The 25290-nt window shown below is 47.9% G+C and overlaps 1 protein-coding gene across 6 annotated transcripts in view; it reads right to left on the bottom strand.

The window, feature by feature from the left end:
• The window catches only part of Syk (spleen associated tyrosine kinase), an 89726-nt gene that overhangs the window by 38103 nt on the left and 26333 nt on the right, over positions 1-25290 (bottom strand). For 2 of the 6 annotated variants that reach the window (XM_046453972.2, XM_046453956.2), the window contains exons 2-4: positions 24676-24868; positions 9313-9774; positions 7818-7978 (exon numbers count right to left, since the gene is read on the bottom strand). In XM_046453972.2, the coding sequence (XP_046309928.1) occupies positions 7818-7978; positions 9313-9726 (575 nt within the window). In that variant the 5' untranslated portion in view covers positions 9727-9774; positions 24676-24868. Of the gene's footprint in view, positions 1-7817; positions 7979-9312; positions 9775-14789; positions 14900-21884; positions 21958-24675; positions 24869-25290 lie in introns of all 6 variants that reach the window. The other 4 variants (XM_046453964.2, XM_046453961.2, XM_058582722.1 and 1 more) reach the window with 4 other exon arrangements.

Genomic DNA, 25290 nt, shown 5'->3' on the forward strand with positions numbered 1-25290 from the left:
GTAATTGATTATGGTTACTTTGCACTTAATTTTGTATTTTTTTAAACAGGGTCTCCAAATTTTGCAGGCTCTGGACTCCACCAATCCTGGATTCTTCCCTGGGGGGAGGGATCCATAATTTTAGGGAAATAAACTTTTTGTTTCCTTTTTCTCTCAAATTCACTTTGTAGCCACACCTGAGCTGTGACTAACTTCTCAAAATAGCAAGCTGGAGGAGATCAGAGAGAGCCAAGAATCGTGTTTCATTCCTTCCCCACACAGACTCACAGGGACCTGTCCCCATGTGGAACAACGGAAGTGCCACAGCATTTCAGATCACCAGGAGCAAACATGAGCTGGGGACATGGGACAGATCCACAAAACTTCACTAATTCGGGTGGTGGACAGACACTGAGTACCCCGCACAGGTCAGTCACAGGCCTGCGCAGGACAATGTCATAGGTGGCTTAGGGGGAGTCACAGGCAGAGACAAAGTGACAGGGGCATGCTTGGAGTTCACAGCGTGCAATATCAGGGAAATGAGGCCAGTGGGCATCCAAGGGCCTCTTTCCTGTCCCTTAAGACCACTCCACCCTTAACCTCCTGAGATAAGATATGGTAAGAAGCATTGATAAAAATAGCCTCTTGGTAGCTAGCAGATACGGCAAGAGGGCGGGGAAGGACTGAGGCCGTGAGGGATGGGCTCTGTATCTTTCTGTGTCCCACCTGAGAGAAGGTGATCCAGTGTCACCTCTAAAGAGGGCTGCAAGGACACAAGTTTCCCCCAAACAGGGGTCTTGCTATGTTGAACCATAAAGTAACCCAAAACTTCTAGAATGAACTCTCACAGCTTCACCTGTGACTACTCGGGTGATTCTCTAAATGGAACTTCTAGCAGGTCACTCAGCAGTACCCCACAGGGAGTCGTTGGGACATAGCTCCCTATGTCTGTTTGGTAAGCTTCTACACATGCCCAGCATATTCACACTGTAAGGTCCTTGCTTAGCATCTGGATGGCCATCTTCAGTGACAGCCTCCGTTTTAAGAAAAATTTTGCTTTCCTGCCCGAGGGTGTTTCTGAGAAAGGCTCACCACTCCCTCGTACCAACCCCACCCTTAACAGCTTGCATTAGGACCTGCCCGGCTCTGACCCCTGAGTCTGCCCCATAAAAGTCCCAGAACTCAAGCCCGTGTTGCCTCTCTCTGCTATAGAGAGCTGGCCTTTGTCACCTCTGACAACTAAACTGTCCTGTGTATCTCGGCCTGGTCTCTGTCTTTCATCTCTCGCTTACCCATATCTCGTTCCTCACTTTCCTTCAGGAATCACAAAAGTTAGATTCTGTTTCTAGATTAGGGAGCCCTGAGGTTCATCAGAGGGAGGTCTGAGGGAAGGAGGGTTGGTTTGGGGAGACTTAGCTGGGGTCACCCAGGGCTAGGAATGGACCTGTGTGGGAAACCTGTGTGGGCACCTCAACCCTGAACAGGGAAGTCAGTCAGGGAGATGGGTGGACAGGCATCAGAAACATCAGGACAAAAGAACTTACTTGGCAGTTTTTGTTCTCTGTGTATTTGTTCTTTGAGGTTTGGCTCATTTCCTCTTTTTTTTTTTTTGGGAGGGGAGGAGGGGGGTACTGGGGATTGAACCGAGAGGCACTTAACCATTAAGCCCTCTGTGTATTTTATTTTGAGACAGGGTCTTCCTAAATCGCCGAGGCTGGTTTTAAACTTGCGATCCTCCTGCCTCAGCCTCTTGAGCTGCTGGGATCACAGTTGGGCACCACAGTGTCCAGGTCATTTCCTTAGTTCGGGTTCAGAGCCTTCTCCAGACTTCCATTAAGCACTGGTGAGACCACAGTGTGGCTGCAGTCACCTGGCACCCAGGGGAGATTAATTCCTGGACCCCGTAAGGATTCCCAAATCAGCAGCTGCTCAAGTTATGTTAAAGGGAACAGAACCTACACGCATCCTGCTGTGTACTTTAATCATCTCTACTTACAATACCCAACGTAAGAGCTATGTAAAAATCGTCAGTCTATATTATTTAGGAAAGAATGACAAAAAAAGGAAAAAGTCTTTGTATGCTCAGGACAGGTACCAATTTAAAAATATTTCGGATAGAATTGTCAGCGCTTACTTACCTAACCTCACTTGGCTGTTTTCAGTGCCAGGACCTCTGGTCACTACACTTCTGCTCCTCTTGCTCAGTCCAGGTCTTTTTAATCCAATAAAACGTGTATCTTCCAGATTACAACGATTCCATGTTAAGAGATGGCAACACAAGACTATCAACCCACCCCTGCAACTGAGACCAGTGTCCATCTCCTTTAGAACAGTCAGGATGGGACTTCTGATCCCTGGCTAGGCAGGGTCATCACCCCTTGCTAGCCTGAAGCTAGAAGATGGATCTTCACCCCTCACTAACTGGTAAGATTAAGGGATCAGAGTCTCAGGGGAGGAAATGAGAGAGGGATTTAGAATAAGGAGAGAAAATGATGGAATTTTAAGGGAAACACTCTCAAGTCATTGAAATGCAGAGTTAAGTCACCAAGATGCAGAAAACACACTTGCAAACTTTGGCCCATGCTCTTGGCCTGTGATCTTGAAAACTGAGGGAAATACACAAGCGCCCAGGAAAACTGGTATGAAATTGTGCAGCCCCACCCTGGATCCACCTCCCATCCAGCCCCAGATGTAGCCCTTCTATAAATATTGGACCCCCATGATCCAAGGCAGGCTTCTCACTTTCGAGACAGCCTACATTCTCCTTTGAATGTGCATCTACCTTCCTAATAAACCTCTATCTGTGCCTTAAAACAAAAAATTTAAAATGATTACGTGTTATTATACAAGACACTTCAAAACCACCAATGTGTACTAATTATATCAATACTTAATTTCAGAAACATCTAATAAAAACCAAATGCATGCTAATCACAAGTTAAAAAAAAATCAGATCCACGAATGTGGAACCCACGTAAATGGAAAGCTGGCTGTATTTAGTTACCCGTCTGCGCTGCAAAGCAGCACCTCATGGGTGATGTCTAGTCATCAACAGCTGCTGGATCACCTTTGCTTCCTTGAGGGATGGATGGCTACGTGGAGGGAATCACTAGATCTTAACAAAAGCAAATTTCAGAAACCCCAAATTCTCTACAGGGCCCTGTCTCCAAGTACACTCCAGGACAGTCCTTGCCCTCAAATGCTGCCTTCTGTCTTGTTGCCACATTGCCGGGAGAACAAGGACAGAAATGAGATGTGGCCCCTAACCACAAACTCACATGGAGAAGGGTGTGGGCCCTGCGTACCTTATACAGAGCCATCATCCTGAGCACCGCACGAAGGGACAGGGACTCAAAGGGAATGTGAAGCTTGTCCTATCACGAGGGAGCTGGAAGCCCAGACACAGAACATGGGGCACCAGGGACATTCTGCACTGTGCCCTGGGGACTCTGCAGCAGAGCTCGGCACATGCCACCCTGTCTTCCCACAAGCATTAACCACAGCTCCTGTGCTCAGGCATGAGAAGGCAAAGACCCCGAGGTCACAGTAAAAAATAAACTCTGCCCCACTGTTCCAGCACGCATGAATGTCACGGCCTGGCTCTGAAGGGTGGGCCCCCTTTCTCTCCAGAGCCTGTTAGGGATATGAGAGGCAGAAAGACCACCCTGAACACCTGGTGCATCTAGCCCTAACTATCCCAAAGGTGGCCCCACCAACTCACCTGGAGCAGAGCCTACCAATGCCTGAGTTATTATTAAGTTATCCAGGTTATCCCCCCTCCTCCACCCCTACCCTCCTCCCTCTGCACCACCTACGCTGGCCTCCCATGGGGACCCAGCCCTCAAGCACACCCCTGCCTCGAGGCACTCACAAGAGCTCAGGTGGGATGCATCCTTATGGCCACAGGTCTCTCCTTCACAGTGAGGCCTCCCTCACCACCTGGCATAAAACAGGACCCTAGCTATGTGCCCCCAACAGACTGTCAGCTCTCCATATTCACAGGTTCCACATCCAATACTCGTTCAATCAACTGGGGAACTGAATTATTTAAAACACACACAAAAAAATCAGTCTGTACTGAGCATGCACAGACTTTGTTCTTGTCATTATTTCCTAAATAACATAGAATGACAACTCTTTCCACAAGATTCACATTACATTAGGTGTTACAAGCTATGTAAAGAGGATTTAGAGTATCTGGGAAGATGGGCACAGGTTATGTGCAGATAGTGCGCCATTTCATACAAGAGACTCATGCACTGGTGGATTTTGGTATCTGAAAGGGATCCTGGAAGAAATCCCCCCATGGATGTGGAGTGATGACCGTAGCGAGCACTTCTAACCGTTCAGTGTCTCTCATTAAAGAAGCTGGCTCCACAAAGGCAGATACTTGCAGGGCTGAGTTCTCCCACGGCAGAACCCCTCAGGGCACCCAGTATTTGGTGCTTTACAGAACTACAGACTCCAGTAATGTTGGTTCATGGGTAGATGAGCAGATAAATTAACAGGAGAGGAGATACAAGCCACCTTCTTTGGGAAAATGTAAATAAGGGCTTGTGAAGGACTAGGAGAAAGAAACCAACAGCTTGGTGACATCCCCCTTTTCTAAGTGGGATGCCCAGCCGTGACTGGAATCAAGGTTGTGACTTCAAAAACCCTGTGCCATGGCTATTTGTTGGAAGGAAGGAACATCTTAGGACAGGTCAGATCTGAATCACTCAAAACCAGGCTTGGGATCTCCTGCAACCGTGGTGCATCCTCACAGGGGTAGGTAGGACAGATGCCTGTCATAGACTGAAGACAGAAGTACTCATGGCAGATGTGCAGCCTCAAGATCTGCTGCTGGCTCATAAGAGTCACTGGAGTCTGTTAGCTCTACTTCCCACGAAATAAACACCAGCGGACACTTGCCTAGGTGAAGGAATCCGGACCAGCGAGGGGGCAACCTGAACTTGGGAGAATCATCACATTTGTTGACGTAGACCCTGCTCCATGCCAGACACAAGGAGGATCTGGGCCAAAATCAGGACGCTAGAAACTTCACAGTCTACAAAAGTACACGAGCCCACATTCAGACACGCAAGCACTGTATACCACTGTCCCGCAGAAATGTGCTTGGTCTCCACCAAGCACCCCACTTAGGTATAGTATTGCAGGAGGATTCATTGTCATAAATAAGATCTTCAAGTAGTAAAGGTTCTAGGATGCCTCTTTGTATTTTATCTGTGACAAATAACCATGAAGGTTCCTAGTGAAGAGAATTTCCTGGTGCTAATGTTGGAGAAGGAACACTAAAAGTTAGTGGAGAGAGAAAAACGCAGACGGGTATGGACCCAGAGTCCACGCCCTGCTGTGAGCTTGGCATGTGTTTTCATTGAATCTGCAAGGCAACAGTAGGCAACATCACCACTGACCCCAGACCCAGACAAGCTGAGCCTCAGGAAGGTTATCCCTTAGTCCGAGGTCCTACAATTGGCGTTGGAACCTTGGTTGTGAAGTGGGGACTCTCCAGCTCCACCATGGGCTCCTGCCTCTCACTAGTAACCTCCCTGACACAAGGCCTGAACTGAAGGGTGCTGATGGTGGGCAACCCAGCATGTTTGGCAGCACCAGGAAGGAGTGGGGGCTGGGGTGTGGGCAACAAGCAAGGTAGCATCCAAGAGACTGGAGATTACAGTGTAAGGCAGAGCAAGAACCCAGTCCATAGCTGGCTGCGGTGGCACACACCTGTAATCCTAATGACTCGGGAGGCTGAGGCAGGAGGGTAGGAGGATAGCGAGTTCAAAGCCAGCCTCAGCAATTTAGCAAGGCCCTAAACAACTCAGCAAGTTTCTGTCTTAAAACAAAATGTGAAAAAGGGATGGGGATATGGTTCAATGGTTAAGAGCCTCTGTTTCAATCTCCGGTACCCACCCCCCTCTCAAAAAAGAACCCAGTCATAGAGTGGACTGGGGGGACTTTGAAAGTGCGAATGGACACCAGGTCCCTCACCCCTGGGCCCCTGCACTGCATGAGCTCTAACACCAGCTGATACAGATGCACAGTAGTTTTGAGACTCTCCTGTATTAATCGTGAACCCCAGGGACATGAGGGTGCATGGGATGTCAGTCTATGCAGCAGACAGACAAGGATGCACACTGGGTCCCCTGTCGTCTGCATGAAGTTCATACATGGCCTTGAAGAAAGAAGGTGAGAACAGGACTTGGGCCCAAGAAGGGTGCAAACACTTTTTTCAGCAACAGGTAACTTTGAGAAATAAAAATCTGCTCCATGGTTATTTCCCAAAGAGTCTAAGAACAGGTCCTTTTAGCAAAGAGCCAGAAGGCCTTGTCTCTGGGTCTTGTCCCTCGGGCACTCAATACATGAAGAATGCAGTCCTGTGACATGTGTGTTGGAAATTATTGCTGAGGAAATGGAAGAAGTCCAAACCTGGAGAAAATGAGCTTCTAGGTGTCTGCATGGAGGGCAAACACCGTTTCTTCTGTATATCATCAGTGCCAGTGGCTGGGGCTGCATCACCCTGAAAGTCACAATCTGACATCATGCATCTCAACCCGGGCTACTTTTTTATTTTTTTAAGTTTGTGTTTAAAATCATTTAAAAAAATCAGAACTATGAGAAAAATTCTTTAAATAGGTGGATACTCAGGGAATACACTTCTGTTCCTAGAAAAAGTTGACAGAGTCTGCCCGGTATTCATCAATGTGCCTGACCACTAGATTACCTCACTGTTTCCGGTTCAGTTTCTGAGGCAAGAATGGGGTCCTCTGTGGTCCCCTGGAAGCATCTCTGTTGGGAACACTGAGTTGTGACAAATGCACATGAGCCTTCTCTCTGCCAGCAACCATCTGCCCTTTCATCTTGCCAGAGCACCTTGGGAGACAGGTGCTTTCACCCCAAAACAGCTCTCAACCTTTTCTGGACCATGACTCCACCCAGCTGGCCCACTCCTCCCAGGACCTTCTCAAATTCAGGTTTACACTGACCCAATAAAGACAACGAGCAACAGAACCCAGGATTCATACCTTCTGGTGTTTGAGATTATGAAGCTGAAGTCCACAAACCCATTCTGATTAAATAGCTATAGTCACTGTTTATATAAACTACTCCCAGGAATCTTTTTGAAAACAAAAAAAGAAAAAAAATCTATCCTGCTAGCACTTAGTTCCAAGAAAAAAACAGAAGTCCAGTCTGAGGTTGGGGGTGGGAGGATCTGAAGGAACAAATTTGTGTTTGCCTTTCTGTTCGATGATCACAGACACTGTCTGTGCTCCCCATATTTGCCATGAAAAGTGGAATTCAGGTTGATCCTCTCTGAGCTGAAAATCTGAAATGTTCCAAAATCTGAAACTTGGGAGCTTGAACATGTTACCAGAAGTGGAAAATTTCACACCTGGTCTTACGTAATGGGTCAAAACGGGTGCACCGAAGATACCATATGAGATTCTCTTATACAGCCTTACACAATGTGTATTTCCCAAGATATTTCCAAAATTAGAAAAAAAATATCAGAAATCCAAGGCACTTCTGGTCCCAAGCATTTTGGATAAGGATTATTCAACTGTATGTGGCTGAATGCCATTTTCTTTAAACATGGAGTCCCTCTATACCCAAGAAGAGTGTGCACTTCAGGGACACACTAGGCAAAACCCACTGGATCATGGTTAATCGTTTAAATATGTAGTGTCCTTAGGACAGGACAGCACGTGCGTCATCAGATGAAAACATGTGACCCCTTCCTGGGTCACATGGAGCCTACTCACGGGGAAGCCGAGTTCCCCTTAATTGTCCAAGCAAGCCCAGAGGTAGAAGGTGGGGGGAAAAGACATAATACTTACAAGAATTTTCCATTGGTCTTTGATCCTATCAGGACAATCTGTTCAGATTCATCCCGAGAGATGTTCCCATGGAACCAGGGCATTTTTTCATGGGCTGTGGTGGCGATCAGCTTCTCCAGCTGGGGCTTCTGACTGATGATGGCCTGTTCCAGAGCCTGGCCCTGTGTGACCAGGGGGAGAGAATGAGCAGGACCAGGTAGAAATGGAAAAAAAAAAAAATCACAAAATCCATGTCTGATGTTTGGTGAGCTCTAATGTGACCAAGGAGGATCAGATTTCATCCATCCATTCATTCATTCATTCAGAAAAAAACAAACTGTAGGATCTTGATGGTGACTTAAATACCTTCAAGTGTATAAATAAGAAAGATGTTTTGGAAGAAAGAGTTTGGCCTTTTCGAAACCAGACAAAACGTTGAATACCACCTGGTATAAACACTGAGGCCCAGAAAACCAAATCATCCAGTAGGTAGACACTTAGTTCTGGTTATTCCAAGAAGGTCTTAGGTCAAGAAGCCCTAAGAGGTGAACAAGGAAGGCACCTGAGGTGTCCTGTCCCCTTTACCTAGTTACACCTAGCACCTCACTGACCCTGTACCTGCAGGAAGTGTCATCACAGAAAGCACGGGTTTAAAACTCTTACCCCTGTGGGCAAAGCAAGATGGAGATCAAAGATGGAAAACTTGGCCGAGCGCTTAGTGAATCAACTACTTTGTCTTTCTTGGTGGGAAAGAAACCAATCTTTTCAAGAGTTATTAACGAAGAAACCAGTGTTTGAATTTGTATTAATCAAGAAAAACCCAAGAAGTAAAAATAAAAATAAAACCACCCCAAATGTGTAGCTGAGAAGAGCAGGGAGGGTAGGTAAGAATGTGGACACCTTTGCCAACTTTCCAGAGGCAAACTTTTGTGCGCGCGTCCAAATTAAACACAAGCATCCTCTGCCGTGGCAAACCTTGACTCTTAGGCTTTATACCAGAGATACTGCAATCCAGCTTAGTATTAGCATAGAGTGATATCATTGGCAGCAGTATTTATAATTGATAAAAGGGTTCATCAGTGGATACTAGTCAAATAAATTATCGTGCCCAGTGGCCAATGCCAGGCAGCCAAAGAAACGGTGGTGCACCTATGTGTGTGAGACAGAACACTGAGCAAGAGATATTAAGAAGCTGTAAATTCAAGGGCCAATCGTTATGCATGGCATGACCCTGTTAGGTAAATACCAATGTCTCTTTGGAAAGTCCCACCATGAAGTTGGTGGCAACATCTCCTGTAGTGCAGAAAGCCACATCCCTGGCATGAAGTTTCCCTGCCTCAGCGGTGGGTATAAAGGAGGAATGGTAATCTTCCTAGAGTCAGTCGCCTTTTTGCTAAAATTAATGGTTAAGGAGTTGGGTGCTCATTTGGGCACACTAGGTTTGTATGTCATGGGGACATCTGTGTGGGGTCCCAGGTTCCCATGAACACAGGGTGCAGGTCCAACTGAGACCCACCTGAAGGTTCCATGTCTGCTTTACATATTCTCTGATGAGGTTTTCCTTCAGGTCCTCGAAGGGCCCTGTCTTGGGCTGCACTCCAGGGGGTCGGTTGAAGGGTTTTTTGAGAAGGCAGATGAGGCCATCGGATTCCTGGGAGTGGTACTGGCAGAGGTCAGCAGGGCTGCTGTGGGTCCTGCCACCTGAGATGGCATAGGTGCCATTGATCTCCCTCTCGATGGTATAGTGGTGTGCCTTCCTGCCGTGAGCCACCGACAGGGCAAAGCCACCCAGGTAATTGCGACTCTGACGCAGCAGGTAGAGCCCATCTGTCATGCCCCCCTGGACCAGGTAATCTTCGGCCTCCTCCCGAGTGATGTTGCCAAAAAAGAAGGGCAGGTGGTTGGCGCTCTCTGTTGGGCTGTTGGCCATGCCTGCGCTGTCTCCTCAGGAAGTGACAGGGCACAGGCAGGGAAACACCTGGGGACAAGACAAAGATGAGAAGACTTCAGTGAGCAACTCAAGCTGCAAGAAATGTGGGCTAAATCCCTCTGAACCCTTGCCAGGTGGAGACAGATCCTCCCAGCTCAGAATGGAAGTGCTTCCCTCTTTGGACTTCCCATCATGCACTGTCATTTCTGCTCACACAACTTCCGGTTTCCCAACCCGCCCTCTGCATAATCAACCCAAATCACAGCCTTTGGCCAAAGTGACCAAATTCACTTTTTTTTTTTTTTTTTTTTTGGTGGGGGACAAAAATTTTAAAAAGAAACCTACTAAAAAGAGAAGTACACAGAAGTGCTATTGCAAAACAGGCTCAGGCACTCCCCGTGTGGGTGGACGGCAGCACCCAGGAGCAGAGACCAACACAAGCTTAAAGCCAGGGTTGCTTTGGAGATGGTGACGATTTTTGAGAAAACTTGCCCCTCGCAGGACGCGTTGCCCGTGAAGGTGCTATTGAACGCCTTTCCTCTGTATCTAAACTACAGAGCCGCCTCCAGGTAGCCCCTGGGGGAGTTGAAATCCAGAGAGCAGCCGTGGGGGCCTCATCCGTGACCATGGAACACTGTCCCCTTCTGTCACCACAGGCCTCCCCACCCGAGGTCTGGGGTGGAGACCAGACAGAAGCTGCCTGAGGCACCCAAGCCACATCCTCCTGCAGTTTGCTTGAGCGTGGGGACAGTATGCCCCGACCCCACTCCACTCCACTCCACCGCCTCCCTTTGTGACATGGCTTCCCAGGTGACCAGGGCTCCTCCAAGGTGTGGGTGACGGATAGCGCAGACTCACAGCTACAAGGACACCTGAGCAGGAAGGTACTACCCGCCAGGTGCCAGCGCACACTGCAGAGGGGAAATGGAGCTGCAGACAAAGGTGACTGATTGACTGATTGGTTGATACCAGGGATCGAATCCAAGGGTGCTCAACCACTGAGCCGCCTCCCCAACACTGCACTGGGTTTTAGAGACAGGGTCTCTGAGTTGCTCAGGGACTCGCTAAATTTCTGAGGTTGGCTTTGAATTTGCAACCCTCCTGCCTCAGCCTCCTGAGCCACTACGATTCCAGGCATTCGCTACTGTACCTGGTGCAGATGCAGTTTTAACATGGAGCTTTGTAAATGAGATGTCCAGGAGGTATCCACAGAGGTGTGTATTTTAACCTAAAGGGACTGGTTATGGAAGGAAATCATCCAGATGGCCTCACTGTTCATCTGGGGAGAAAGCACTGGCCCCTTCATGTTCTCCAGACTCCCCGAACACCTCAGGCATACACAACATACCACACACACATCATACACACACATACAACATACACACTGCATCACATCCACAGGTACCGTACAAACACACCAAACCCACACACAACCCACAAACACAACACGCATGTCATGCACATCACCCATACACCACATCATACACACTCCATAAACACGCCACATATCACATATTCACCACACAACATACACACATCATGTACATATCACATACTTCACACACATAACAGACAACACACCACACCTACAACACAATATACCACACACATATACACATCAACCATCAAATTCACACACATAACAGACAACACACCACACCTACAACACAATATACCACACACATATACACATCAACCATCATTCACACAACATACATATCACAATCACACATCATGCATACATGTGGCTTACATACACACATCATACAACATACATACAACACACACCATACACACCACTCATCACCAAACATGCTCCACGCGGCACAATTACACACATACCACACACATCACATCCCACATACCGCATAGATACACATCACATACACATATACCACACCTACTACACACATAACAACTATATACACACCATACATACATCATACAAACCCTACATCACATGTACATGCCTGCACCACATGCCACATCATATCCACCTACTACATCACACAAACACACACACACCCCACATGATACATAGCGCGGCCCCCACGTGATCATATGAAACAACCCCTTCGGATGTGAATTGTCCTAGAAGTGGCTGCACAGCACAGGAATGCCCCCCTGATGCAGGTCACTGACTTTTCTCCTCACTCTGAGGGGCCCTGCGAAGACGGGGGTGTGGTCCAGTGTGACAAGATGCACAGTCATTTTTTCGCTTGCTTGTCACAGCATTTGACCGTTAATGTCTATTTTTTCTTCGTCCGACGAGTCTCCTCTCAGAGCCTGTGCTTTCTAAGCACGGTCTAACTCGTTCTTAGTTTGAGGGTGCTCTGAAGGAGGGCACGTCTCTGGTGAAGCCGAGTGTCTTTTGGGGGGTGCATCTATCCTGACTCCCCCCTGGTTCTCTCGCCAGGTGTCTGCCGCAGGCTCGGCCCCGCCCCAAGTCCTCTCTTCTCACACTCCACACTTTCCTGGCCAGCGGTGCTGGGCCTGTAGGGCCTGGACTGTCCCTCCTGCCTCCGTCCACCCTGCAGGCTGCCCAGGGTCCTGCTCCTCTCAGGCGCCTGCTGTGCTGCTCTTCCCGCCATCTTGGGGAGGCCACAGCGTCCAGCTGCTTCCTGCCCGTATGGGGATCCCCTGGCAGTGCCCAGCAAGGGACACGGGGGACCTTCTGCAGTCTTGCATTCTCCCAGGAGTGACTCCCAAGGGCTGTGGTGCATGGTCCTCACCCTGCACCACGACAGCGGCTTCACCTGCAGCTGCTGACCTTCACCACTGACCCCACACACCCTGACCACTACGCTTCCTCCCACGGCCTCCCTCCCGTGCTGCACAGACTGTCCCGCCCTCCAGGCTGCCTGTGCCCCCTGCCATGAGTCTCACTCCGGGCATCCCATCCACGGCTCTCTGGACATCACCAGGGCTGCCATGGACACCACCCCCTATCCTCGGCTCACTTCACGCCCCCTGTGGCCTCCCCCACACCCCTGACCACTCTCACCCATCCTTACAGAAGTACCTCATAGGCCCCTTGCTGTGTCACTGTCCCTAACTGCTCATACCCCCTCCAGGTCCCCATGTCCCTCTTCAGGTATCTTTAATCCACTAAGAGCTCCAACTAAATAACTTTTTAAAGGAACAATATTTTAAATGAAATGCTAACAACCATCTCTTAATCGATATAAATTGGAATTACATTTTCTTTGAAAGTTCACTGGTTTATTAGTAATAGCTACGTCTCTGCTGGTAACGTGGCCTGAATCTCATGTTCAAGTGTATTGACAGAAGGCAGAGCAGGTTGTAACAAGGTCCTGGGGTCCTCTAGAGGCCCTCTGAGGTACAAGTCCTTTATAGCTTATTTTGGTTTTGTTTATTTCATTTCTAATAATATACGTGGCATGGTGAGATGTTTTGATACATGTATAAAATGTGCACTGATCAAATCCAGGTAATTGGCATATCCACGTCAGTTATCATATGTTGGTGGTGAAAACTTTCAAAACCCCCTTATTTTAAAATGTACAATATACTGGGGCTGGGGATGTGGCTCAAGTGGTAGCGCGCTCGCCTGGCGTGCGTGCGGCCCGGGTTCGATCCTCAGCACCACATACCAACAAAGATGTTGTGTCTGCCTAAAACTAAAATAAATAAATAAATAAATAAATATTAAAAAAAAATGTACAATATACTGTTGACAGTCACTGTGTTTATAAGCTTTTGGTCGCTGTGACAAAAATACCTGAGAAAATAAACCTAGAGGAGGAAAGGGTTATCTCGGCTTCTTGTTTGGAGGTGTCAGTCCCTTGTCACCTGACCCTGTCACTATGGGCCTACAAAGAGGAGGCACATGGTGGTGGATGTGCGTGGTGGAGAAAAGGTTGCCGCCCCATGGTGGCCAGGAAGGAGACAAAGAGAGGGGACGAGAGAGACCCCCACTTCCTCCAACTAAGTTCTGCTTCCTGAAGTTTCCATCACCTCCCACGAGTGGCACCAGATGAGACTGAAGTCTTCAACACATGAGCCTTTGAGGGACATTCCAGATGGAATCGACAGCAGTCCTCCTTCTGTGCAGTAGAACCTTCCAACTGTAACCCTGTCCCCAGGGACTCCTGCCCCTGCCCCCACCCTCCCAGACCCTGGGAACCTCCACCCGATGCTGCATTTCCACCTCCTTCCTGAGCAGAAGGCCACCTCTGGTTTCCCTGGGAAGAAAAAGAGCCCCCTGTGCTCAATACTAGCACCATCCTGGCCTAGAGGTCCTCTTCCTTCTGACCATATGTACTGGAGGTGACCAGGTGCAGATCTGAAGGAAGAGTGACCCTGTCCTGTGTGGTGGGGTGCTTTGACCAGGAGAGCTGGTTCACTGTAGGGACTGCTGATGGCACCCTTGCACTATTAAACTTAAGGCACCGACAGATCAGCGATGGAACAGCGACGGCGGCACTTCTGCCTTCTCAGGGCTGCCCCCCGACTCGGTCCTGGTCTCCACCCTCCGCTTTCCCGAGCTTCAAGATGGTCACTCCGTTCCAGCCACCGTCCACCCCAACCTCACGGCCAGACTGCTGTTCTCAGCTCTGTTTTCCAGATGCTCGCTCTCGCCCACTATGGCAAATTCAAGGAGCCTGGGTCCTGGCCACAGCTGTGGCCTCTCCACCACCAGAGACAGGGGGAGCCAGCCACACACCTGCCATGAGCCTTCTTCCTGCGTCCCATGAACTCTCCCATGGTCCCTGTCACTGCTTCTTACACACTCTGCTCACCGCCTCCCCCACCCCTTCTCCTCTGTTTGCAGGGAAAGTCCAGAGTTCAAGGTCACTTCCCCTGGGGATCATTTTCTCAGTGCTACTTAGAGCGCACTCTGTATTTTTTGTTAATTCAACATTGCCAGTTATTTTTCTCCATGTGTATAACCAGTTTTTTTTTTTTTTAAAGCAGAAAATTGAGAAACAAAAAAGACCTTTAGTTACAACTGGACAGGGGGGTGACATCACATGATCCCCAGCAAGGCGCTCCAATACCTGTGCCCCTCAGCCTACCAGACCGTACGCCTCAGCACACACCTGTGCAGGTAGCTCTTCAGCAGAAATGGTTTTCAGGTGCCAGATGAGCCCCTTAAAAACAGAATTCCTTGCTCTATTGGGGCCTTTTCATGATGCAGGTTAAATGTGCCCTTAGAATAGAAAAATGATTTTTAACGTGGAATAACTGTTCATGCTTCCCTGGGTCCCATCTCTCCCTTCCCTACTTAATTTTTCCCTACAGCAAATCTCCGAAAGGTGACAGCCCTTTAACACATCATCACTGATTGTCACATTTGAGTATATCTTCTTCCCCTCCAACAGAGGGCCAGCTCTAGGAGGTCAGAATAGGGAAGCCTCTGTCCACTGCCAGGTCTCCAGGGTCCTAACAGCTCCTGGTACACGGTGGGTGGTCAGGAAATATTGGTGGATTAATGGATATTCATCTCTCTCCACTGGGCTCCTGACCTGTATGTTGGCTTATCTACCATCGCTTGGATATCTAATAGGCAATTTGACCTTTCGAGACCCGAGAAGGGGCTTTCAATTCCTCATGCCAATCCCCTTATCAAACATATGGCTCCCTCAGTCTCCTCACTTAGGAAATGACACCAGCTGCACCTGGTTGGTCAGGGTGAGACCTAGAGACTGGCAGACGTCTTCCCTTTCCTTCATTCTGCACATCTCAGGTCAGAAAGGAACCTGCTCCTACCAGAAGCATCGGGCAATGGTGGAGCAGGCTCCCCTCCCAAAGAGGCAGCAGCCCGCGTGGGCACTGAGGTCCACCCATCGGCCAAGAAGCCGAGGATTCTAAGAGGCCAGATGAGCTGGTCTCCTGGGCTCTGTCAGCAGTCTTCCTTGAGAACACATCCCGAGGCTTCTGCCTCCCACCATCTCCCTGGGCTGCCCTAGAAGCAGCAGCCGCCATCTTTCAGGTGAAGGCATGGATATGAAGACCAGAGCAGTCTGGTCGTTGCTTTTGGCCCTGTGCTCCTGGTTGTCTGTTCCCTACTCACAGGCAAGGTGACCTCTCTCCCCTCATGCCACATTCCAAACTCTCTTCTCCTACAAGGTTCTCCTTGCCTTGGCCTGAGACCTCCAGGCTAGCTCGCTCCCCCTGTCCAGCCACATAACTCGTTGCCTGTCTTCATGGGTCAGGTCTGTCCGTGTCCAGCCATGGACCTTTATCCTGGCTGCCTTTCTCCTTCTCTGACCCGAGGTCTCAGTTCGACATCATCCTCTTAAGGAGGGTGGTCCAGATGGTCCCTGATGGTCCAGATGCAGGAGTCTGCTCCCCACTCATATTTAACTTAACCACAGAACCTACTCCCTTCATAGCATCACTGTAAGCCTTCTCGTATCCTAAATGTAAGCATCAAAGATCTGAAAACTTTGGCTGACTTTCTCATGCTTCAGGGTCTGCAAGCTCTCCACAAAATACCTCTTCAATAGAAACATGTTGCTCCTTCCTCTTTAGAATTTCTACAATGAATGCATGTTGCTTTTCTAATAACAGTCTAAATGTCTAGTCGCTGCGCGTCCAGAGACCCTTGGCGATAAGCAGGTCCAAACTTATGTCCTGCAGCCACTTGGTCGGGACTTGGTTCTTGTGTGAGTTCATAGCTTCTTAGGGGGAAGGAACTGGCTCTTCCTGATGAGGATATGCCTGATGCTTCTGGCAGGAAAGGCTTCCTCATCGGACTCTTCTCCAGCCCCAATCTTCCATGTGACCCCAGGACACAAAGCACACGTGCAGTTCTTTCCCCGTGTCTGCACACCCACAGTGGCTACTGCAAATCAACACATTCTTCTTCACCTGATATTTCACAAACTCCCATGTCCCGGTCGGCACCCTGACTTTGCCTACGTGATATCCTATTGCTAAAACCTTTCTTAAAAGTGCTGCCGAGCTGGGTGCAATGGCGCACACCTATCATCCCAGCAGCTTAGGAGGCTGAGGCAGGAGGATCTCAAGTTTGAGGCCAACCCCAGCAATTTAGCCAGACCCTGTCTGAAAATAAAATAAAAAGAGACTGCTGGAGATACTGGGGTTGTGGCTCAGTGGTAAAGTGCTGGTCTAGCACGCATGAGGCGCTGGGTTCAATCCCCAGCACCACCTAAAAAACAAAAAAACTAAATAAACAAAGTTATAGTGTCCATCTATAACTAAAAATATTTTTTTAAAAAGAGGGATAGGGAATATAGTTGAGTGGTAAAGTGCCTCTAGGTTCAAAAAAAAAAAAAAAGTGCCACTAACTTTGATATTAACTGCCATCATCTCCCGGGTCTGTGCCCGGTGGTCTATCAGCACAGGCATGGATGGCCCCAGCTGCCCAGAAGTTACACTGGGCTTCTGGAGGTTGGAGTTTCCCTTTCACATGTGGTTACAACACGTCCCCCACCCTTTATTTACATAGTAAGGCAGCTGCATTCACCCCACCACTCCTTCTGTTGGTTCCATCTATTTTCATCTAGCATCCTTCATTGCAATTAGTGCAGAGTCACTCAACCCAATTGCTCTTGACACTGGGGCTGGGCCTCTATCTGCTCTGAGTGTGTCAGGGGGCTGTGTTATTCACTAAAGTTTAGAAGTTATTTAGTAATATCCCTGGCCTCTACCCAGCAGATGCCAATAGAATCCCATTCCCCAGTCATGACAACAAAAATCATCTCCAGACATTGCTCAATCTTCTTTGGGGACAAAGATACCCACACCTGGAAATCACTGCATTAGCTGTTGTGGCCTGGCCACAGATCTCAAGTGTGCCTTCTAGGTTTTAGCTCTTTCACCAACAAATTAGATGGAGAAGCGACCCTAATCTACTTTGTTAGCATCATCACTCACGAGCAGAGGCTAGGGAGGGTTGGAAAGACGTGGAGACCCATGGGACTGGTGCCTGCTGGCCCAGATGAAGGCAAGGTCATGGGCACAGAGCAGAGGCTGGGACATGGAAAGGCTGGTGTCCCATCCCGGCTCCATGTGACCTGGGCACCTTAGTGTCACAGATCTTCACCTGTGAAAGGGGATGGCAATATACCAAAGCCACCATAATAAATGGCAGCAATGAGCTGGTGGGACTGCAAATTTGTGTAATCATGGTGATTCCTCAAAAAATTAAGAATGGAACCACCATTTGACCCAGCTATCCCACCTTTAACTCCTTTGGTGTATACACACACACACACACACACATACACACACATACCCCAAAGGAGTTAAAGTCAGCACACTACAGTGAAGCAGCCACATCAATGTGTATAGCAGCACAATTCACAATAGCTAAGTTATGGAACCAACCTAGGTGCCCTTTCAACAGATGAATGGGTAAGGAAAATGTGTTATATATACATAGTGGAATATTACTCAGCCATAAATAAGAATGACTTGATGACATTCGCTGGTAAATGGATGGATCCGGAGTGAAATAAGCCAACCCCCGCAAAAAAACAAAAGTCAAAGGTTCTCTCTGATATGTGGATGCTAACACACAATAAAGAAAGGGGGAGAATAGAAGTTCAGTGGATTAGACAGGGGGGATGAAAGGAAGGAAGGGGATAGGAATAGGAAAGACAGTGGAATGAACTGGACATAAGATTCCTTTGTTCATATATGAATTCACCACAGTGACGTTCTGCATCATGTACATCCACAAGACTAGGATCCTAATTAGAATGGGATATACCCCATGTTTGTATAAATATGTCCAAATAGACTCTACTATCATATATAACTAAAAAGCACAAATTAAAAAATAAATAACTGTCAGCAATGAATGGAGAATACGGAGGGTTGTCCAGGACCATTGGTATCTCATGAGTGGAAGTGTGAAATAGAGAAGGATTAGGTCATGGTGGGATGCAGAAGAGAAAGGAATAGAAAACCCCACACTTGGAAGGAGGGAGTGTGTGTGTGTGTGTGTGTGTGTGTGTGCATGCGCATGCGCTTGTCCAAGAGAGAGAGACAAGACACACCCACATGACCATGGTGGACAGATCATAAGAGGCCTGTGGGAGACAGTGCTTCCTTCCCACAAAAACTCCCCTTGTGCCAATCGGGTGCCAATCAGGCTTCATTCCACACATGACACACTGTGAGGGGTTAAATCTGGAAAGGAATCCTATTTGTTTTCCAAGGGTTGGCTCTGTCTGCCCTGGCCCTGAGCAGCCCCACCAGCAGCCCACCCTGAACCTGTGGAAATGCATTCTTGTGAATGGCGAGGAGTCCCTCTATATCTAATAAGCACCTGCATGTCTCCCACATGTTTTATTTCAACCTCCCTGTATTGTTTTACAACCGACTGACACCATTGTATCTTCTCACTGGACATTAGGAGTCCGTTTCTCCAGTTCCAGAAATAAGTTGACTGTTTGACCTTTGTACTTAAAAATATATTAGATTGAGACATATCGCTTGGGCAGCTCTATCTTCATCTATCTTACAGATGAAGAGCAATAGCCTCACACTTGCTGTCATGAGCACAATATTTCTCATGGACTCTGAGCTGCTGTTTTTAAGGGCACTCTAAGTAGATTAGGCACAGATCCAAAAGGCAGGTGCAAAGTCATCAGAATGCATAACTCCAGTAGAAGGGATTCCATCTCCCGCAGAGGAGGAGCCAGCATGAATGCTAACACAGTGAATAGCAGCAGAGCTCCTCATGCCCACCCAACACCTGCCCAACCCACTCCCTGGCCCACTTCACGTTCATAACTTTTCATTTATTTTCTTGTCTGTGTTCTCCAATGTCACAAGAATTGACATTCCATTAGAGTAAATGTGTTTACCATTTTGTTTCCTGCTCCCCAGAATAGAGGCTACCTTCACCATGGGTCTCTACCCTGCAAAGTTTGTTGGAGAGTTCTAGTGTCTCTCTGGGAGGCAGCTTCCAAGATGGCACCCAGTGAGTCTCACCTGGTGTTCACACCCTCACACATCCATTGGCTGACCTCAGAATGATGTGTGGAATGTCTGAGGCTGATCCATAAAAAGCCTTTGTAGTTTCCCCTCCGTCTAGCATGACAAAATAGGGCTATTCAAGTGGATTGCTCACCCTTGGGGAAGACAGAGGCCATGTTGTAAGGATGCTCAAGCAGCTCTCTGGGTGAATAGCAGCAGAGGCCCGTGTGTAAAGAAACCGAGGCGTCAGCCAACAGTCAGCATGGGCTTGCCAGCCATGGGAACCATCTTGGAAGAGGGTCCTCCAGCCCCCCTCAGACCTTTGAATGAGATTGCAGCCCAGGTCACTGTAGCCCTATGGAGACCCTGAGTCAGCCCAGCTGTCTCAAACACCTGATCACAAGTATGATGAGAGAAAACAGAGGTTGAGTAGGCCTTACCCAAAATGATTGGGAATGGAATTGTTTCAGATTTTGGATTTTTAAAAAATTGGAATATTTTTATGTACATAACCAAGAAGAAATTTTGGGAATGAGACACAAGGATAAACACAAAAATTAACTTGTGCTTTACATACACCTTATACATATAACCTGAAGGTAGTTTAATAGAATAATCTTAATAATTTTATGCATAATACAGAGGTTCACAGTATGGAATTTTCTATGTCGGTACTCAATTTTTGAGATTTTGGAGCATTTTGAATTTTGGATTTTTGAATGAGGTGCTCTCAACCTATAAATGATTGCTATAGTTTTAATCAACTAAGTTTAGGGCAATTTGCTAGGTAGCAACAGACACCTAATACAGTAAGTGCAATGGGGTTGGGTGACAGAAGCAACCAGTGCTTGATTGATATACGAAGGAGTTATTGATAAACGAGACCTAAAGCCAGGGGGACTGAGGATAAAAACTCCTGGCAGAGCCAGGATACGCCTTTCTGGTATTGAAGAGGTGAGAAAAGGTAGTCGGAGGTCAGCAAGAGGAGCGCTAAGCTGCATGAGCCCCGTGTGTGGCTGTGGCCAGCCTCATGCTCTCTTCTTCATCTCCACGTCTCAGACCACAGGATAGAACTGGATCCCCAAATCCTGCAAGAGCCACAATCTTGAGCCCAGCACTTACAGATAATGGCAACCAGGAAGAAAGACGATTCTCAAAGTTCAGATTGATTCACTGTCACTAACATCATAACTTATAAACCCTCAGAGTATCATTTCTTTCTCTATTTTCTCCTCTCTCCATTTCTTCAGTATTGATAATCTGGGTTCTATTCTCTTTTCATTTCATGCACGAAACAAAATACAGCGGTTTCTTGTTATGCATGGTAGTTCTGTTCTATAGCATGAACAACACATTTGCAAATTCTGAACACTGCTCCTTAGGAAAATGCAAAGTTAAATTCTTGGGATCCTCCGGCTACATATTTATTTTCTTTTGGTACCAGGGATTGAACCTAGGGGCGCTTATTACTGAGCTATATCCCCAGCCTTTTTTATATTTACTTAGAGTCAGGGTCTCTACGAGCTGCTGAGGGCCTCGCTCGCTATATTGCTGAAGCTGGCTTGGAACTCGCAATCTTTCTGCTTCGGCCTCCTGAGCTGCTTGGATTACTGTGCCACAGCGCCCGGCTGGCTGGTTACCTTTTTATCAGTTGATCAATATATAACCTTTTATCAACTGTGTGTTTATATTTGTAAAAAAAAATGACTTCATTATATATTGTTGATATATTAATAGGGACTCATGGCCATCAGTACTGCAACTCGTGTATAAAGCTGACATTTTCATTCTGTAAAGCACATCTTAGACCCGACACAGCACTTTAGCACTATACTTGGGACCATTTTCCATGGTGAAGTCACCAACAGAAAGCACAAAATTGCCCCCTCCAAAGTGGCCATAAAAAGACCAGGCAAAGGGACACCTGTTCACACCAGAATGGCTGAGACAAGAAGGCAGAGTGTCTCTTTATGCAACCTGAGGCAGAATGTCTCTTATTCAACCTGAGCATGTGTGTCAGCAGACTTTTTACCACCTTGCACAATTATACAAACAGTGGTAAAAGTACTGTATTGATTTGGGGGTTGCAAGTACATATTAATGAATAGATCAATTTGCAAATCTGAAAGTCATAAGTAGTGAGCACTGACTCTAAGTAATTTCTGCACCCTCTCACTGTCCCTGAATCTCATTCACAAAAACATACCACTGTGCTTCAATGTTTTGGGAAAACCACTCACCTATGACGATGTTCTTGAACACAGTATTCTTGTTCTCTGAATCTGTCTGATTTCCAGCATTTTCTAGCTTGACCTGGAAACAGCAGAGGAAACCTTTGTAGCCTGTTCTGAATGCCCTGTGTGTCCTCGTTATCTAAGGGCCTCAGACCTGTGGTTGGGGCTTCTGCTTTTCTTGAGACCACTGAAGCACGGCTCCTGCAGGTGCTAGCTTCCCCAGCCCCAGCCCTGTAACTTCTTGTAGCAAACATTTCCAATAGCACTTAGCCATGGAAAGCGGCTCATTTTCCCATCTCTAGGCCACAAGAGTACCTCATATCATATAGACTGTGGCAGAAGTAAAAGGTCCTCTGGGCAAACAGCAGCGAAGATAATTACCTGATAAATCCATACCAGCGTGTATTAAGAGATGTGTGCCATCCTGTCATGTAACAATTTTACCTCCAAGAATTCAAGGAAACAATCTGATGTGGACAAAGATCTATTTATACAAGTGTTCATCCCTCTTGCACTGATGATTAGAAATACCCTCGCTGTTAAAAAATAAGGAATTAGTAAAAGCTAATTATGGCATAGGCATCTAAGAAGATACTATCAAACCATTCAAAGCCATGTTTTCAAAGATCCTTAGTGTCATAAGCAAATGCTTTGCTACACTGCTGAACCACAAACATCGTGAATAATATGCAAAATAAAAAAATCCATACCATTTAGGGAAACAAAATCAGGAAGATGCAAATCTAGGTTTATCATACTCGAAACCACACAGCCACTCAAATGCAAAGTAGCCCTGTTCAGATGCATCTGGGAATTTTCTTCATGGTTTGAAGCTGAGAAAATTGTCAAGATTTGGGTAAAAGGAAAAACTTCCTCTGTGGGTTACATTAATTTTCATAAGAAAGAGGAATGAGCTCAAGCTAAGAGACAGAATCAGTCTTGCAGGACTGGTTAGCTATAGAGAAATGACCAAGCAAAGAGAGATGCTACAGGAATCATCCCCCACAGCACCTGCTTCCACAGACCACCACCCTCGACTAGTCTGCCCTGGGTGGGTGTTCACAGCCTTCTATAGCAGGGTCTCACCATGCAGATGCAAGCATGTCGTTACAAACCAGGGTTTGCAACATGGAAGGAATGGAAATCGGAACACATTCAACCTGCATTAGCCCCTTGTCTACCTGGTGGGCATTTCATCGTGGATATGTGGGATTGCCCTCTGGGAGACCACCATGCAGAGCCTGTCCCCAGCCTCCCGGTGCTCTCCCAAGAGGCAATCATGCTTCTCATTCACTCTGCAGAGTGCACCCCTGTGTCTGCACCCACAGGCAAGCACAGGGGACTCTTTAGAATACCAAGACCCACATTTCAAGAAACAAAAAGTAAGCTAGGCGTGGCCAGCCTGGCTTTCACTGTCATTTGGAAATTCAGGAGCTGCTGCCCTAGAAGAAAACACCATCCAAAGCTTCAAAACCAAATTCGTTTGCTGCCCCTTCAGAACTTGGAAGCCCTGGAAATGCATACGGGAAGGGCGGACCTCCTCAGCAAACCTACAGACCTCCTGAGACTCCACAGCGGAGGCTCCGTAAGCCAGATGATATGCCTCCGTGTCCACACGTGGGTGTGAACTTTCAGCATAGTTGGCTACAAATAAGCAACCAGCCCAAGAAGGACCCTGACCCTGGGCAGAGAAGTGAAGAGGGGAGGACAATGACAGTCACCCACGCCAGGCTGATGCCTGAAGCAGGGGACCCAGCTAGACACCTCACCTGGGTGCCAGCTCTGAAGTCTCCACGCAGAGCCCACTTCACACCGGTGGGCTCAGGGGATGGGGAGGGGCACACAGGCCATGAGTCATTAAAAAGAGCTGGGCTTTGTGAATAATTCAGTGGAGACTGGGTCAAGGCCAAGGTCATACCTTAGCAAAGTCTGTCTCCTGCTCTCTGGAACAGGGAGGACAGAGCCAGGCTTCAGCCAGTGGCCTGGGGCGCGTGGATCCTAAGCAAGAACATCTCCCCAGTGAACTCAACCCTCTACTGTGTCCCGGGAGCCACCTCACTGCCACTGTCCTCTGGGAAAGATACCAACACTCGGCAAAGCAGTGAGTTAAAGACTTCCTGCGGAACATGCCTGCTAGATCTTGCTGGTCTTGTCTTGCCTGGGCAAAGCACCCAGGGAAGTAAAGGTACAGAGCTCTCCTTGATCCTGCTCCAAGCCCCAACACCCTTGCTTCTCAGAACGGAGGCGGCGGGGAAGCGGCGGTTGGCAGAGACACAGTCAGTAGACACAACATTTGTCTGATCCGCAGGTGCTGGGCAGAAGTCTCCAGCTTCCAGACTCTATTTTTACTTTTGCAGTCCCTCCATGTCATTAGCACAAGCTGTACGGGGACCCTGTGGCTGCCACAAGAACCAAACTCCCTGACTTAAACAAAAGGGACACTAAGAAATCTCCAGGGTGTTGCTGAGCACATATAAACTCATTTTTTTCCCCAACGATTAAATATAATCATGGGAGATTCGTGATTGTAAAATGTTCCAGAAGCCTCTGAGAGTTGCTTAGATTGTATGACTGTCCCTGTCATAAACCCGGCAGGTACGTGTGTCCAATGCTCAAAGGAAGGGGCAAAGGGTAGACACGGGACCGAAGGGTGGTTTAGCCCCCTGGAGGGACGTGTCGCCATGGGGAGAACACACAGGCACAGAGGTGACCTACCATCGCCCTCCTGGGCACAGCCACAGGAGCCCTGAGACCCCCGGGGTCTCCTCCTGATTGGATTCCTGCCAATCTGACCTACCTTCCTTCCCTGGGTTGACACAGGAAGCCGGAGGATCCCAGGCTGGAGACCAGGCTGCATGGAACTCAGGCAGGCCCCAGTGCAGAAGAGAGGACTTTAAAAAACCAATTGCTGAGACGGAGAGAGAGCTGGAGGGCCGCCCGCTGCCAGGAGTGTGTGCGTGACAGGCCAGCGCCTTTCCTCAAGTGTCCGCCTGAAACACACACCAGAAAGCAGAAGTGTGAGGCCCCAGGTGGCGGGGCCTCTTTGAATTTCACCTGCAGAACCAAGTGCTGCCGGGAGGCCTGGACCCCACCCAAACAAAGGCCAGCCGAAGGGGGGTCAAGGGACAAGCGTGGGCCTCTTCCCGTCAGGTCAGGCAGGAACCACGCTTTCCCGGGGGAATTCCTGACAAAATGAGCTCTGTCTTAGGGTGCATCCACATTTTCTTCTCTGTCTTTTCTTTTCTTTTTCTTTTTTGTTTAACCTGAGCTAAAGGCTGAATAATCTGGTTGATTTTAAAGGACCAACATGGATTTTATCGGGTTTCCCCTACTGTTTTCCTGTTTTCAATTCCAATGATTTCTGTCTTGATTTTAATTTGTTCCTTTTTTTGTTGGATGAAGCCTAATCTGC

Source organism: Marmota monax, unplaced genomic scaffold (genome assembly GCF_021218885.2).
Source record: "Marmota monax isolate L192 unplaced genomic scaffold, Marmota_monax_Labrador192_F-V1.1 WCK01_AAM20220418_F8-fsc00217, whole genome shotgun sequence".
NCBI classification, from domain to species: domain Eukaryota; kingdom Metazoa; phylum Chordata; class Mammalia; order Rodentia; family Sciuridae; genus Marmota; species Marmota monax.